Source organism: Bidens hawaiensis, unplaced genomic scaffold (assembly GCF_021521415.1).
Source record: "Bidens hawaiensis isolate Kalapana, Puna unplaced genomic scaffold, B.hawaiensis_p1.1 tig00007048_1, whole genome shotgun sequence".
Classification (NCBI taxonomy): Eukaryota; Viridiplantae; Streptophyta; class Magnoliopsida; order Asterales; family Asteraceae; genus Bidens; species Bidens hawaiensis.
Window position 1 is genome coordinate 1,098,391 of NW_027491484.1, and position 18,320 is coordinate 1,116,710.

An 18,320-nucleotide genomic window follows, 5' to 3' on the forward strand; every position below is an offset into this window, starting at 1 on the left:
GATTGAACTTGGATGTGCGTGGTGGACCTAATTTGAAGTTCTTTTGAAACATAAAAGATTCCAAAGGAAAACGTTTAGCTTGTAGAAATGGCAGACTCTAAGGATATTCGGACCGTGGTCTTTGACAATGGAACATCTATGATAAAGGTTGGTTCATATCTCTAACTTTAGGCGTATTAACACATTTGAAACTATTTTCTCGGGTAAAATCTTCAGGCTGGGTTCGCTGGTGACGACGCACCTAAGGAAGTCTTTCCTACTGTTTTAGGTAAGCCACGTCACACTTCCGTTATGGTAGGCAGTGGACGTAAGGACGCCTATGTGGGAAAGGAAGCCCTATGCAGTAGAAGTCTTCTGAATTTGAAATATCCTATTGAGCGTGGCATCGTCCGCAACTGGGACGACATGGAAACAATTTGGCGTCATACTTTCCATAACGAACTTGGTGTTGCTCCTGAAGAGCATCGCGTTCTTCTTACTGACACGGTGTTAAATGCCAAGGAAAATAGAGAAAAGATGGCACAAATCATGCTTGAGACCTTCAATGTTCTTGCCATGCAGGCTGTCTCCCAGCCTCTTCTCACTTTGTATTGTAGTGGTCGTACAACTGGTTAGTCTTATGTCTTTTGATAGTAACTTTATTTATTTTGCATCATATTATTTATTATACTAGTTTTTATCCCCCCATATTACGGGATTGTTTTACATTATTCGTTTATAATATTTATATATGTGTTTGGATTTTCATCATCATCATCATCGTACTCAGTATATCCCACCAATAACAATGCTATGGTAGGGTCTGAGGAGGGTAAGATGTAGACAGCCTTACCTCCATCCCATAGGGATAGAGAGGCTGCTTCCGGTGAGACCCCCGGCTCGATAGTAGTTTTGCATCAAGCCTTGGACATAAGGCACATAGCACTCAATCATCAGGACAACGGCTGATTGGTGCATGTGCCCTTGTCTTTCGGCCATCAACGCCACCACATGATGCCTGATTAACCTTCCGCCACTTTTAACGTTATTTTCACGAGATTAGTAAAATAACGTCAAAATTAGTGCAATTTTACTTTTGCCCACCCGAGGGTTCACACATATATATATTATATGCGCGCACCGCAAGCAGGGCACTGTGTTTGGATTTTAATTTTATTTATTGTAAGGGAGTTAATAATATACTTAAGATTTGATGATAAAAGAGTTTCACAAATAAATGAGATGTTATAACCCGTTTAAAAGCTATTTTGGTTTTTTTACTATAAAATTCTTTCGTAATTATAAATAATATCTTTTAAAAAAATTCGGATACTAATTTTTATTATATCCTATTTTATAAGATTTTCATATCAAATATTGTAGTGGTCGTACAACTGGTTAGTCTTATGTCTTTTGTTATTAACTTTATTTATTTTGCATCATCATCATCATCATCATCATCATCATCATCACAGGTATCGTATATGAATCTGGTGTATGGTGTCACACAAGTAGTCCCAATTTATGATGGTTATAGTCTTGGTCATGCCATCCGTCGTGTTGATCTTGGAGGGCGTGATATTACAGATTTCCTAATGAAGATCTTGACTCAAAGAGGTTACATGTTCACCACCATGGCTGACCGTGAAATGATCTGTTCCATGAAAGAAAGCCTTGCATATGTGGCTCTAGACTTTCAGCAAGAGCTTCAAAGGAGCTCGGATGTTGAGAAGAATTATACATTACCCGACGGAGAATTGATCACAATTGGAGTAGAGAGATTCCGTTGCGCAGAGGTTCTGTTCAACCCTTCTTTGATCGGAATGGAAATAGATGGTATTCATGAGATTGTCTACGAGTCAATCATGAAATGTGATGTTAATATCCGGAAGGATCTTTATACAGACATTGTGCTCGGTGGTGGTTCAACCATGTTCCCTGGTATTGGCGACCGTATGAGCAGGGAAATTACGGCTCTTGCCCCTAGCTCCATGAAGATCGAAGTGGTTACTCTGGCTGATCGGAAACAATGTGCCTGGATAGGAGGATCTATCCTGGCGTCTCTCAGCCGCTTCGAAGAGGTAAACTCTTTGATATGAGTTTGGAACAAAACACTTGACTTTTGCTACCGAATCCAACTACTTTTGCTTAAAAGAATTAAGCTTTGTAAAGGTGGTGTTTGGGATTTGCTTATTTGAGTCTTCTTATAACTTATTAATTTTCAAAAAATTAATAAGTTATATAAGTTGTTTGGCAAACCAAAATGACTTATGAGTTTTAACTTATTAACATGGCAAAGCAAGGGGTTTTGATAAGTTGGGAAAGTGTAACTAATTAACTTATTATGTTTGATTTACCTATTAGTCTATTACACCCCTCAACTGATCAAAACCCATTACACTCTTTTTTTTAAAAAGAGTGTCCTTTTTGGTTAATTTAGCTTTTCCCATCACATAAGTTAATAAGTCCTTTTAATAAAGTTATTTTTTTTAACTTAAATAAGCCTCAAACACACCCTAAAATAAGTCAAAATATATTATGATTTTTAATTGTAAATTTAGGAGGTTATATAATATAAGAACATAAGCTTTTTGTTTTTTTAACATAAGAACATAAGCTTTCTGTAAATTTAGAGTTCATGTTTGTTTTTATTTTATTTTTAAATTTGTATGAATCAGCAATGGGTTACCAAGGAAAAATATGATGAATACGGTGCATCCATCATCAACAAGAACCCATTTTAAAGCAGATATACTGGGTTTTGACAGTCTAGAGTACCGATTTTGCTTAAATCATAATTTATTTTCATGTTATGTTGGAGTTGTTAATAAACTTTACATGGTGATTCACCAAGGAAGGGATGAGCTTCTTTGATATTTTGATAAATGTATTTACTTCATGTATAATTTCATGTGTTTTTTGGGTTTGAACCTGTGAACCAAATGCTTTAATTAAGTTAGTTTTCAGACTACATCTTGTGAATGATGGTTAGTTAATAAATAGTTATGTTACGTCATTATTAGGTAGGCAATGAGATATCTAAATAACCCATACATTATGTGTATTTGAGGAGGTTAGTTAACCAAGATATTGATCATTTATGTTAATGATGTTTTATTAATTATTTGTAACATCCCTTAAAATAACTATAAAACAATAAATAAAAGGATTATTTATTAAGTTATTGTTAAAGAATAGAAGTGCGGGTCTATGAAATGTAACATCCTACTTTTAATAATAATAACTAAAAGAATTTCGTTTGCTAAATGGTGTGTTATTATTTAACTAAGTTAAATAAAAATAATATGGTGTGGGCTTGAACAATAAAAGATGGAATAATGGATGGTGATGAGCCTTAGGTCCACGAGTTTAAGGGTATATAAATACCCTTAAACCTCCCTAAACCCTTAAAACCCTCATTTCATTTATCCAGCCTCTATCACACACTCAAACACACACACAAACTCTCCTCTTCCATTTCGGGTCAGATCTGAATCCGAACTAAGAAGAGTTTGTGTTAGATCTTCGTCATACAAGCAAGGAACATGTCTAGATTCACGTGTTGAATCAGACCCGAAGCAAGAAGTGACCCAAAAAGGTACATTTTATGTTAAAGGTTAAGTTATTAAGGTCGGTTTGCCCTAAGATTTGATACCAAGGCAAATATGGCCTTATTATGTAAGAAAAATGTAAACTTGAATGTTAACAAGATGTTTGAAATGACACGGGAGAAGCGAATGACGTTTGGATCGTTTAGAATGACAAAAATGAAGTTGATATGGCTCGGAACTCGTTTTATCGGTGAAAACGGGCATAACGGGATGTAAGGAGGTGATTATTATGGAAATACACGAAAAACCATGTTTAAATCGAGTTCTGGAAGTATCTCAAATCGTTTGGAAAACGAATCGAATTGGAAACGATTCGAATATAATTTTAAAGAACGAATCGAATCGAATTTGAAATGAATCAAATTGAATTTGAAACGAATCGAATAAAATTTGAAACAAATCGATTCGAATCGAAATTCGATTCAATTGGTTTGAAAACTCGATTCGAATGGTTTGAAAACTCGTTTTGAATGGTTTGAACTTAAAACTGATGAGGTTGAACTTCAGCTCGACCCCAGCCAGGGGCTCTGCCCCTTGGACCCTGCTACGGGCTACCACCCCTAGACCCCACTGCCAGGGCATAATGCCACTGGACCCCATTAGCTAGGGATTTGACTAACCTAGAAGTATGAAGTAGTTAGAGTTAGGTAATTGATACTCATAATTATTACACAGTTAGCCGTGCACAGCTAAGGAGGGGTATTACAGCAACTCCGAGAAGCACATGACACAAGTGAGTTTCTAGCCCCTTTTCTCTGTTATTTTTTCGGGGTTGTATGCATACTTTAATGTGGTTAGTTAATACACTTATCTTAAGTGGTAAGTGTATGCTATATGATTGTTTAATGAATGATAAATGGATGATATAGAAAAGGTTAAAAGTATATATATAATTATAAGAATAATAGTATGAAGAAATATATGTATGAATGTATGATTAAATGGAAAGTAGGACCAGACTCTTATAATATATGATAGGATATGACTAGACCATTATAATACTAGAGAGAATAGAGACCATACCCTTATAATATCTGAGAAGATAGGTATCGGACCCTTATAATATATGTGAGGTTATATGGCGAAAGGCTCTTCAAAATGTATAAGTATGTATGTAAAGCAAAATAAAATATGAAAGTATGAAATAACAAAAGTATGAAAGTAAAAATGAAGGTGTATACTTATCTATGTACAAAAGAAAGTAAAGCAGTCTAAGCATGCAGTATGTGAACATAATGTGTGATTTCCTTATTAACTAGAAGTCACTCAGCGTAGCTAGCTAACTTTTAGTATGCACGCAGGTAAATAAGCTACGACAACTAGCTTGAATGAAGACACATGATAATGGACTAGAGATGCTGGTATCTTGAGAAGAATGTTATGATGTTATAGTTGGTTATATTTTATTTTGCAAGACAAATTTAAATGATGTTAAGACAAGTTTTTGAAAGTTACATTATATATGGTTGAGTTTTTTATATTCCACGAAAAGTTTTAATTATCTCTGATATTTAGAACTGTGTTTATTATTATTATTATTTATTTAACTAAATAATAACACACCATTAAGTGAAAAAAGTCCTTTATTTATTATTTTTATTATCAAAAGTAGGATGTTACAAGGATCCGGCCGAAACATTGCTGATCTCCATTTCGAATTATCGTGTTCGGGTGGTTTCTTTTCCGATTTCCTTCTTTCTAGCTTTCCATTCCTTGTCACATTCTCCTCATTAGTTTCCCCTTTCATTACGATCTCATCTTCTTTCTCATTTCGATCAGACCTTCCAACCATAAAAGACTCCTCTTTCGTGTGATCCTTGCTCAAGGACACACACCCGTCAACAACGTTCGCTTTTGGGCTTTCATTGCTAATAAGAGGGTTAGTGACATTGTCAAATAATAACGAATGCTCATCATGGTTTATAAACTTAATCCTCAAAGTACCTTTAGCATAATTAATTACTGCATGTGTTGTAGCTAGGAATGGCCTACCCAGTAATTAATTACTGTGTTGTGTCAAATTCACACTCTTAGTATAGTCGAATACCAAAAAGTCAAATGCGTAGTAAAAATCCTCCACATTAACCATCACATTAGTCACCATGCCCCCCCGCGGAAGTGTATTTCTGATCAGCTAACATCACGGTGGTGTTCGCTTTTTGTAAAGCACTGAAATCGTACTAGTAATACAAACTTCCCGGCATGATACTAACACAAGCTCCAAGATCTAGAAGTGCCCGATTGGTTTGAAATTCTCCAATTTGTATCGATAAAGGGCTATTCCTGGATCTTCGAGCTTACTCGGGGTGGTATTAGTCTCCATACCCTTATCTTCCACTCCCGCTTTGGTCGGTTTTTAATTTTTTTGCACAAATTTTTTTCACAAAAAGATTTTTTAGATGGTGTTAATTTATTGTTATTATTATTATTATTATTATTATGTGAAACTGTTTTTGTTTATATTCACATTCAAATTCATTATCGGCATCTTCCACCATCCCATCGATCAGTTGTGGTGGTAAATTAACATCAACATTAAAATTTTTAAAAGATAGAAGAAGACTTACCGCGTTGATATGCACGTTCTTGGAACTTGAACTTCGAAGCCCCGGGTTAACAGTGGTGTCACTTGGTAGCTTTCCCGCACTCTTCCTAATTTCAGCTACGTCCTCAGCCAATTGCCCCCACTTGTTTTTCCAAAGCCGCTTGAGATTTTTCTTGAATCTTTATTCTCTGTGATCACTTCTTCTCGGTTTCATCTTGTTTTTTTTGCCATTTTGGTCAACAAGGCCATCATGTCATCAAGGGTAGCATAACTTTGTTGATTACCTTGGTCTTATTTCTAACTTCTCCCTTGAGGGTATCTTTTTGATGATTTACTTTTTCGGTTGTTATGAGTTTCTTTGAAAATTTCCCAAGTTGTAATTAATTTGTTGGTGGTTTTGATAAGAATGCCCACCTTGGTTTGACCCTTGAAAATTTAGTTTTGATTGATTTTGATGCATTGTCATACCTAATATTAGGATGGTTACTCAACCCTGGGAGATATGTGTTGGAGTTCATGTCATAATTATTTTTCCCCGGATACACATTATTCACATCTTCATATGCCTCCTCATCAAACGAATAATCAAAAAGCTTATGCCTCAAGTCACCACTCACCACACCTTTCACACACATTGAATTTTACCGATGCAACATCTTTATTCTCTTTTTTCTTCAAAGTAGTTAGCTCCCTCTCGAATGACGCCAATTTCTCCTTTGTTTCATAATCCGGGTTGGATTTTGAAATAGGATGCTTAGCTCTTCGACTAGCGGATGCGATGGTTTTGGAGCTTTGACTCATCTTCTCAAAAACATCCTAATCTTTTTCTACGGGTATTGATAACAAATTGCCATTACTTGTAGACTTCAAATATTTCATTTCTTCTTTAGTTAACAAATTTCCAATACTTCGTACGGTTTCTAATAGACAGTATATATTATATATATTATATATAGTTGAGATCGTATAATATTATTAGCATTGATGTATGAAATCTTCTCTCTTATTATAGAGATCCTATTGTACATATATATATTGATTAATGAGAATGGAGAGGCATGCATTCACAAAATATTCATCTGTTATCCATCTATCAGTTTCTTTGATATTTTAAATACTCAGACAACCACCATCCACCACCGTCAGCAGTTACTGGCAAACCTGTCGGTCACATTTTTATCCAACAGTTGCTACGATACGAAATAACCGACACTCGTGCATCGGATTTTGATGTTTTACATCTTCAACTTCGAACTCATCGCCGAAAATAACCGTAGGGTCGCCGGATTTTCGTCGTAAGGCGGAATGGTTCCCGAAACGCCCGAATCCGACACCTGTAGATCTCGAACATATAGATTTACAAGGTGATGCTTCAAACACGCTTATTTCCCACTTTCTTTCCAGATCTAAAAACTTTATTTTCAAACTTCAACGAGTCTTTAACGTCTCAGTTCGGGTAATCGCAGAAATAGAACCCGAATATCATGAGCAAAGTTGAATAATAAGATTTTGCACTTGATGGACGGGTGTGGTGAATCAAACGACCGAACATGAATAATATAAAAAATAAGATATAAATGAACGATCTCGTTGTCGGTAAAAAGATTGATAAATTAAACAAGAACCGACCCACCCAAGGTGAGCTGCCCTTCGGTGGATGATTTACACAATGAAAAACACACATATAAAAGACTACAAGTTACATATTAATAGCCTAATACATTTCTTCTAGAAGACTTATCCCAGTGAAGCTAAACACCCGTCCCGAAGCTCTCGTTTCGTGTCTGATATGCTCTTCGGCTTTAACTATTAACTTGACCATTAAATGTATGACGGGTTTCGTAAATTGACATCGTAAGTCACACTTTTTTTAGCCTTACAAACATCAAACAATAAATTATATGAAATAAATTACACTTTTAGAAGCATTTTTTGTGAACTATGGCCGCACCAGATTCCTCATATTCTGCTTTTGAAATCCAATGCTGATTCATGTAAGAAAATGCGCTTAGTCTTGAAATACATCTTAGGTGACGTTCATGGGCTTAAAGAAGTCCCAGCTCATTCTATATCATATATGCATAAAATTACACTAAAAACACTATATTTTATTTTATTTTCAATTAAACAATACTTTCTTTATATCTTTATTAATATCTTTTTCTTTCTACTATACTCACAATTACTTTCGGGAAATAATAAATAAGTATACCATGTGAATAGTAGACCCTGAAGTTTTACTTTCTCACATTAACGTTTTCTTTATCCTCTACTCACACACATTCATAATCATACCATATAATTTACAAAATCCAGTAACATCATGGGCGTAGCTTTAGTTGGGGCAAGGGGTGGCCCCGGCCCCCTCAATTTATTCGCTCGGTGGTGTAAAGTTATCCTTTTTCAGGCAAAATTTTTTATACATAATGTAAATTTTCTCGTTTTTGACCAAAATTTTGAGCTCGGCCCCCCTCGGTTTTTTGCTCGGTATTGTAAATTTATCCACTTTTTGCCCGGAAATTTTTATACATAGTGTAAATTTACCTGTTTCCGATTGAAATTTTGAGCCCGGCCTCATTTTTTTGCTCGGCAGTGTAAATTTATCCGTTTTCGGCCGAAAAATTTTGTACATGGTATAAATTCACCCATTTTCGACCGAAATTTTGAGGCCGCCTCTCTCTAGTCTATGAATTTTTTATACATATTTAGTCTGGCCCCTTGACGTATATGTCCAAGCTTCGCCACTGAGTAACATATTTATAGAGAACGGGCTAAGAGTGCTCTCATTATTAACAAATGAGTTGATTTAAAATATTATTATCTCAAACATGTAAACCCCAGGGTAAAGTTCAGTTTTGTTGAATTACTCCAAGATTGTTATAAATAAATCTTGAAGTGTAACTTTTATAAGGAATTATTTTTAAAGGTTATCCTCGTCCTCGGATATCTTAGTGGAGTGATGGTTTTATAACTACTAAAAAGGAATAAATTAGGAGATGTTAAAAGAAAGAATTATATGCTAGTGGGCAAAACGGCCAAAGACAATTTTGTTTCCACCCAGAACCCAACCCATTCAACCGAAGCAACAGATTTAATTACCTCTTGAAAGCTGCTCAAAGATGCAAGGATTGATCCTCCAATCCAGGAAGTATCCTTTCTATATTCGCCCGCATGCACCTTGACATGCATGCCAGTAGGCGAAAGAGCCAAGATTTCCTTGTCCAATCGGGCAGCAAAACCAGGGAGAAAGGTTGAACCGCCGCTGACCACAATGTTGCTGAAAAGATGCTTCCATAAATTAACATGGCATTTCATGATGGAATTGTAGGTAGTCTCATGAATACCAGCAGCTTCCGCTCCAATCAGGTCCGGGCGGAAGAGAACCTCCGCACAACCAAATCTCTCTGCTCCAAGTGTGATAACATTTCCATCAGGCAAGGCATACTCAGCGGAACTACTCTTAGCAGTTTTGAGCTCTTGATCATAGTCAAGAGCCACATATGCAAGATGTTCTTTCAATCTCGTACAATTTCTCTGTCATCACGGGTGATGAAGTGGTAACCTCTTTCGCTCACGACCTTAATTAGGGAATCTGTTATGTCTGCTCCAGCAAGATCAATACGGAGGATGGATTGGGGATTATAGTAACCCTCAGTTATTGGGACAACCTGTGAAACACCTTCTCCAGACTCCAACACCACACCTGTCATAGTAGTTATAATAATAAGAAAGAATGATTTTATATAATCTCAACTATGCCCTATTGATAAATAACAGTCTGACTTTCATTTTGGCTTGTGACTGTCCTAACTAAAGATGTTTTTTTCCAAGGGTCTGCAACTAACGGAGTTAACCATCCGTTAGTCCGATTCTTACGTTGCACGCTTAGTTGTCAATAAACATTTATGTTGTAGCACTACGTGGGAATATTCACATATTTCTTTTCAAAAAAATTGGTTTTCAATAATCTCAACTATGACCTATTAGCAAATAACAATCCCGAATAAATGTGGATTTTTACCAATGGTCCCCTAGGTATGCCATGTAAGTAACAAACTAACGGAGTTGACCATCCACTAGTCACAAACTGTTGAAAAAATTACACCTTTAATTGGGATCCTCAAATGTCACGTTTGAAGTTAGGATTGTTATTTGTCAACATGACATAGTTGAGATTATTTAAAACAAATTTTTCTAATAACAATAATAATAGTTATTTTTCTAAATATGTTTGGATTTTGGAACTACAACCAATACCCAAATGAGCATTCCTGAGACGGGATGTCAACCGTTCATACTAATTTTAGCGTTTCCCGCCTAACTCATCAGAAACACCATTAAAGAGTTTTAATGAAACTCACCGCTGTGAAAAAATACACTTGAGCCAGGTTTCAAACTTAAGACCTCAAGAATTCAAAGCCTTAACATCACCCCGTGTCATTATTATGTGCAATGCATAGATTATACTAAAAAAGAATTGAAGAAGCTAACCAGTGGTACGACCATATGCATACAAAGAAAGTATGGGGGCGATGGCAATATGCATGGCTAGGACATCGAAGCGCTGAAAAAGGATTTCAGCTATCTTCTCTCGGTTTTCCTTAGGATTTAATGCGGCCTCCGTAATAAGTACCGGGTAATCTTCAGGATCCTCGCGAAGCTCATTATAAAATGTGTGATGCTAGATCTTTTCCATATTGTCCCAATTTTTGACAATACCACGCTCCATTGGATATTCAATGGTTAGGACGCCTCTCATCGACTGGGCACGGTCTCCGATGTAATCTTCTACCGCGCCCTTGTCTACCATAGCACTAAGGTGACGTTTCTTACCTACAATACTAGAAAACTTCACCTTAGGAGCATCATCTCCAGCAAAGCCAGCCTGCGGACATATTTGATCAGAGACTAAAATTTACCAACACAAGAATAAATAATTAAACCCGAACAATATAACTGACCTTCATTACTGCACTCCCGTTGTCCAAAATAAGGCCCTGAATACCTTCGTCCATTTTCTTAACCAGACCAGAAAGTTCAACAAAACAAATAGATCCAAAATACAAATGATCACAAGATACTGAAAGCTAATCTTTAATTTGTCTCGGATCCAAGTATTAGCTGGTAAAAGAAGTCAATGGTTCGGATTGAAGGGACGACTAAAGAAAGCAACTTCAGCAGATTGTGGATCCACACTTTAGCGACAGAAGGTTGGTTGACAATTTGTTTTCTCCACTATTATATATAATATAACTAGTGTTTTATTTTAACCAGCACATTGCATCGGGATTGGGACATGTTTATGTACCCGTTGTGTTGCAATGGTGCATTAACATGGATGCAATTGGTGTAGGTTAAGTTCATTAAGATACCGATCTTAAATTAAAAAAAAAAATACTATATCAACACAAAAAACAACGCCGCTTGTATAACTGATAAAAAAATTTAAAAATTGAAAAGTTCGTAATGGTAACGACACTAGTTTTCCCTCGCGCGTTGCACAACGAATTCGGTTAGTAATTAAACCCCGACGTTGCAGCGGCGAGTCCACACGAATTCAGTTGGTATTCGATACCGCAACTAAACTTAAAAAACAATAATGCCTGAAAAGATCCATAAAACGCTCAAAAACGCTCAAAGGAACACTTTTGGGACTTGATTCGATTAGGCCGACTTGATTCGATTCGTTTATTCTTGAATTCGATTAGATTACAACTTGGATTCAAATCGAATGGATGATTCGATTCGAATGCACACTCGATTCGATTACAAACTGTACTTATGGTGTGTACTTTTCTGCCATCTTTTTCAAGATTGTCTTTTCTATGTATGTCACTTCAATCACTTTTAACCCTTTATGGATCTTTACAAACACCCATATTTCAACACTTTTCAACACCAATTTTTGAATCTTTGAAGCTTTAAACTTTGAATCTTCACAAATTAACAAACAAACTTTAACACTTGAAGCTTGAACACTTGAAGATTATGAAATTATGAACACTTTTCTTGAATTTTGTGAACCCGTAACCCACAAATCTTCTTGAAAATCCGTCTTCAACACAAACAAGACCAAAATCCAAGGTTGTGACCCAAGATCTACAACTAGTAGAGCCCGAAAGCTCTAATACCAATTGTAGATCCCTTGATCGGATTTAACAACACTATTACTAGTTAACTTGGATCAACATCTACACTAGCTATCGGCAATCACTAGTGAGGACCGAGATCTCGGATCTTGTTTGGTGTATGTTATTTTTGTGACAAAGAGAGAAAAGGGAGAATTTGAGAGTTGTAAAGATAAGGTTTTTGCAAAAGGTTATGTGTGTATGAGTTACAAACACTATATATAATGTGTGTGCTCATACACTTTCTATTGATTATGAACGGCCCAATGGGTTCATATACAAATGGCCTTGGGCCCAAACATACATAAATACAAGTCCAACAAGCTAAAAAAAATACATAAACGAAACATAAAATACAAATACGAAAAACTAACAAAAAATGGGCCTAACAGGATCTAAAAATGAAAAAAAAAGGATCAAGAATCGTTTGGTATTCATTATGTCGTTCATTTATATGAAAGATCAAGATCAAACGCGTGTCAAGATACAGATCTGAACCGACCTCGAAAAGGTATGTTTTAGCTAAAAAGGTTATGTAATTGATGTAGGATTACCATAAAAAACTTGTAGGATGTTAGGAACCGTTAAAAACGTCCATCGCGAGAATACCAGTGACATATTTGAGAAATTTAACAAGTTTGTACGTTATCTTCTTGGCAATCAACTATAATTATAGTGTATGCTTTTCATGCACCATTCTAACATTATTACGGTCCAATGTGCTTTGTTTACTTGGCCTCTTTGAGTGCATGATTTGGTGTCCGTAAGCGAACGAATAAGTTATAGATAGACTAGTCTTTATGTATAATGTAACATGGCCATTCTCTATGGATTGTATAGTGAATGGGTCCATTCGTTATAGACTAGGCTATTAGTTCAGTTAGGGGCTCATTCGTGTTATGGAGATATAACGAATGGATGCTCAGTCAGTAAGCTATAAGCCCATTCGCTATGGATTGTATAACAAATAGAGGCCCATTGGTTATGCAATATAACAAATGACGGCTTATCCGTTAAGGTATTACCCATTCGTTATGGAGACATAACGAATGAGGTTAATCTAACAAATGGGAGCTGATGACCTATATATAGGTAGCTACTATTCATTGAACAGTAGAGATCCGTGCCTTAATTTATCAAGTACCGTTACCATGTCGGATTCTCTCTAGGATTAAGTTATCCATAATGTAATCACTGTTAAAGTATTAATAAAGTATTCGTTTATTCATCTCCTGTGTACGTATCATGTTCTGCAATATGATCCTGTTCCTATAACGTTAATAGTAACGTGTCCACAGCCTCGGGCCCAAACATACAAGGAAACAAACCGATGAGCTAACTAATATACATCGTTTATAGCATAAATAAATACAAAAGACTAATAAACAAAACGAGGCCTTACAATCTCCCTCTAATTTTTAGTATTTAGTCCGTCAGCTCTCGTCTTCAGTCGGTTTCATAGTCAAAGCCGTCATGGTGCATGAGAACATACACTATAAATAGTGTATGTTTCTCGTGAAAACATAACCTTTTGTCAAAATCTTATCCATTCACCAACTCTCTCCCACTCCTACTTTCTTCCTTACCATTTCGGGTAATAACATACCAAACAAGATCCGAGATCTCGGTTCCTCACTAGTGATTTCCGCTAGCTAGTGTTGAGAGCAATCCAAGTAAACTAGTGTTTGCTGTTTGATCCGTCCATAGTACCTACAATTTATTTGTATTGTTTAGCTATAAATAGGGCAATTGTTGTCATATTTATGTGTGTGTTTCATGGTGTAATCAACCACCCACCCAAGGGGAGCTCAACTTGGGTGGGGTCGGTCCGTTCAATATATTAATCTTTTAACCGATTACTGAGTCGTTTACTATACTTATTATCTTTATAATTTATAATTTTGTTCGATTGTTTGATTTATCGCACCCGGCTCGCACGTTTATCAAGAACAAATCTGTTCGTTTGTCGGATCCGGTTTTGAGACCTACACAAATGACCCCAATAAACCACTAACTCATGATCCATTACTTTAGCATAAAAATATAAAACTAACTAGCCACTAATAAACAAAATATCATTTGATAAAAACAAACTCCATTACCAGCTCAATGCTAACTTTTTCAACATATTACATATCCGAGAGTTCTCAATTAAATGTCTTTTATAGCTTGATGAATGAATACACATCAGTAATGTGGCCTAAACTCGATGCCTTCAACAATAATTCCTCTGAAACTTCCACCCACTCCTGATAGTCGCACCTTCAGTGTCAATTGATCTTCTAACTTTTCTAACGGTTTTGTCAACATGACCTCCATCCAACCATCATTCCTTTCTTCCACCCAACTTTCTAAGTCATCCGCGAGGCCATCGGTTTTCATCTCAAGTCCTTCCTGATCACTCGTGCGCTTTATTGTTGATGCATATCTTGAAGACAGATTCATATGCACAAGAACTTTACCTAGAAGACAATGACCGAAGCCATACTCTGATGTGAGCAAACGATTATCATCCGGTTGTTTGTTGTGTTGAAATTTGAATACAAGATAGCATGCATAGGTAATATGATTATGAGGTGGGAACATTTGTAACTGAAGTGTACATGTGAAACTGTAGGAAGATGCATATCCTAGAATTTTCACCTCTGGGAACCTATTGATGTATAAATATTACTCAAAATGCATGAAACAAATGGATAAATATATGAAACTTTAGTCTCATTGAGGGATTGAGAACCTGGATTGGTCATATTGGAATAAAGCTTCTAAATGTTCGTATTCATTGAAATCTTCTAAGATTTGTGTAGCTGATAGCATTGAGCATATTTGATCGTTTGACTTGTTCAAGGAAAACCACTGATTAACAGTTTAAATTGTCAGATTGAGGGCATATTTGGGATTGAGTTTGAAAAATGCTTATTCGCTTATGTGCTTTTTCAAAAAGATATTTTGAAAAACCAAGATTTGGGGCTTTTGGAAAACAGCTTTTTAAACCTTTCAAGAAGTTAAAATAAGAAAGTTTTTTTTATTGCAAACACATTTAAACTTTTTGGCTTTTTGAAAACACCAATAAGCCAATAAACATTTTCTAAACTCAATCCCAAACATGCTCTGAGTATAACAATTTTATGCAAATAAATGTTTTATCTTAGGAAGAGAAGAATAAGATGATGGTATTACCAATTGGCCATTATCACAAATGAAACCCTTGCACATACGGAGGCAGAGCTCCTTTTTGTTTGTGTAATTAAAAGGCTTGTCCGACCTTTGAATGTAGCGTTGATAACGATCTGGCAACTTTTTCTTCCAATAATCATCGTCAATTTTGTTATCTTCACTTGATATCGATATACCCTTTAAACGCGTGGTTTCTTCGTGCTGCATCTGTAAGTTAAAATACAAAATTATATGGCAACTACTTCACAAGCATATTTAAAATGGTCTTTTCCAAAATTAACACACATTTCACACTTGTAGATGTTAACAATAAATATGCACTTACATAAAACATCATACTCAATTCTGGCTATATTTCTAAGTATATAATTGCATGACACAACTTATTATTCAAGCTCAAATCTTCGGTACTTATGTAGTTTTAATTGTGGATTTGTTTTTTTTTTAAGTTTTCAAAAATATAAGTATTTCACATATACGAGATCCTCCAACTCCAAGCGTGGATGTTAAAAGAACCTAGCACCAACAATATTTTTTAAGTAAACCAATAATCAATTAGTAAAACCTAAAAAAAGAAAAAATTGAACAAGTCTCTTTGCCTCTTTTACAACAACAAAATAAAATATAATTGAACAATAACAATAATATTTGAGTAAACTGCGATTTCCGTCCTTATGATTTGTTCAAATATGCGGTCTTAGCCAATAATTTCAAATGTGATTTTCGTCCATGTGATTTCACATACAGTTAAACCCAAACCCATTAACCTCGTTAAGTCTGATCGTTAAACCTATCAACGTGTCCCTCACGTGAGGGGCAATTTTGTTCTTTCTTTCCCCCAAATACACCTCAACCCCTCACGTGAGGGGGCTTGCAAATTAGGGTTGGAGTTTATAATTTGAGGAGAAAAAGGACAAAACTGCCGCTCACGTGAGGGGCACATTGATGGGTTTAACTATCAAATTTAACGGGGTTAATGAGGTTGGGTTTAATTGCAAGTAAAATGAAACCAAAGGGACGAAAATCGCAGATTTGAAACTATTTGACTAAAACTGCAGATTTGAACAGAACACAAGGACGAAAACCACAGTTTACTCATAAATTTTAAATATTGATTTCTATCTTTTAGACCCTCCGCTATAGGGCGCTGTGGAGGGCGACCTTGGGGCGCGAAACACCATAGCGGGGCGCGATTTATTCGTGGGCGCGGTGCTGCCCAGCTTTGCAACGGCTGGCTTTTGGTGCCCCTCCCACAACGGCTACATCCCCTTCTTCATCAGTCACTAACCACCATGTTCCACTGCCGTGTACTTTCTCTCCGGCCACCGCGTCTCTTCCGGAGTACAACGAAAAGTTCCGGCGACTCATAAAGAACTGGGTGGAGTTGAAGTCCGGTGCCGGAGGAGAGTGCTTCGGAGGAGAACTGGGTGGAGTTGAAGTCCGGGGAGAGTAATTTGGAGAAGAAGGGGTTGGAGAAGGAGTCTAGGAGGCTTCTGGTGGTGGGTTTGAAGGTGGGGAGGCGTTGGACGGGGGTGCGTTGAACCGCCGGAGATGATGACATTGTTTTTTTAATGTGTATGTTTTATAAAAAGATAAAAAATATAAAATTAAAGGGGCTTCGAAGCCCCTTCACCATAGAGGGGCATCTTTGGGGTGGGCCTTTGAAGCCCCAATGCCCACGTGGCGCTGACGTCGTGGGCACTGACGTGGCACTGGGGAAGGACTTCGAAGCCCCTCACCATAAACGATAGTCTTACAAATTACGAGTTCTTTTAAATGAAAACCAATAGCCAACAAATCTCTTTGTTTCTGTCTTCATGTTTGCAACCTCCTCGGTGAGTTCTTTTAAAACTTTGTTTTTGCATGTAACAAAAACAAAAAACAAAAGTAGTTGCTCCCAATAAGTTCATTAATCGAGCTAGTGAGCCATCTCAACTCCATAATATTTTTAGTCTTAAGTGGTTAGGGAAAAACAACCAAACACTTCAATTTATTTTTGGAAATAATTATCCTCTGATTCTTTTTTATTAGCCCGGCCAGAAATTCCCATATGGATTTTGTTATTTAATTAAAGTTCCAACAGGCCTGGATTAAGTAATTGGAAAGGTCCACTATTCACGCGATGAACAAAATGATTTTGGTATGTTAGGGGGTGTTTGGGTTTGCTTATTTTAAGCAACCTATGACTTATTAATGTTCGAAAAAGTTAAAATATGAATGGTATTGTATGTTATAGTGAGGTGATAAGTTAATTAATAAGTCACAAAATTGTAACTTATTAACTTATGGAAAAGTTATAAGGAGGTAATTAGGAATCCCAAACACCCTCTTAGTATACGTACAACCAGTGTTGTAAAAATCGCTAGTCGTTTGTCAGACGGTGGAGTGGAGACTAGTGATTAATCAGGATTAATCGGATCAGACTTTAATGTATAATTTTCATATTTATATACACACACACATTTTTATATGCAATTTTCCGTTTTATACATACACATAAACATTTTGGCCGGAAATTGGTCGGAATCTCATTGGACATTGCTAAATTTGGTCAGAATCTCATCGGAAACCGTCGATTTTGGCCGGAACCTCACCAGAAAATGGCGGCTAAGTTTGATTAATCACGATTTTGGCCAGATTTGACCATTGACCGATTAATTGGCCGACTTCCAACATTAATCAGTGGGGTGGGGACTACCGATTAATCGGTGATTAATCGGCTCCTAGTCGGGATTTTTGCAACACCTTGTACAACGATCTATGTTTGTGTGCGGAAATGACAATCAAATCATGCATAATCAGTTAATTAGTTAATTAGTTATTAACTTAATTACCTGAATTTCAAGCGCCTGTTTAAGCTCTTTCTTCACATCATTCATC

The 18,320-nt window shown here is 36.3% G+C and overlaps 1 protein-coding gene and 2 pseudogenes across 1 annotated transcript; 1 reads left to right on the forward strand and 2 right to left on the reverse strand.

The window, feature by feature from the left end:
* The first annotated feature begins 78 nt into the window (after positions 1 to 78).
* LOC143634356 (actin-7-like) lies at positions 79 to 2,723 on the forward strand (annotated as a pseudogene).
* A 5,331-nt stretch (positions 2,724 to 8,054) lies between these two features.
* LOC143634357 (actin-2-like) lies at positions 8,055 to 11,153 on the reverse strand (annotated as a pseudogene).
* Positions 11,154 to 14,450: 3,297 nt separating this feature from the next.
* Positions 14,451 to 18,319, reverse strand: LOC143634398 (putative F-box protein PP2-B12). Its single transcript, XM_077102492.1, has 4 exons — positions 18,275 to 18,319; positions 15,444 to 15,647; positions 15,001 to 15,119; positions 14,451 to 14,916 (listed from the first exon to the last, which is right to left on the reverse strand). Exons 1-4 carry the CDS (start codon positions 18,317 to 18,319, stop codon positions 14,451 to 14,453), a joined length of 834 nt encoding a protein of 277 aa, XP_076958607.1.
* Between the last annotated feature and the right edge of the window lies 1 nt (position 18,320).

Coding starts and splice junctions, on each gene's coding strand:
- LOC143634398 (XM_077102492.1), bottom strand. CDS start 18,319: ATGAATGATGTGAAGAAAGAGCTTAAACAGGCGCTTGAAATTCAG. Junction 15,648..18,274: donor AACAGGCGCTTGAAATTCAG/GTAATTAAGTTA, acceptor TTTAACTTACAG/ATGCAGCACGAAGAAACCAC. Junction 15,120..15,443: donor TTTGTGATAATGGCCAATTG/GTAATACCATCA, acceptor ACTGTTAATCAG/TGGTTTTCCTTGAACAAGTC.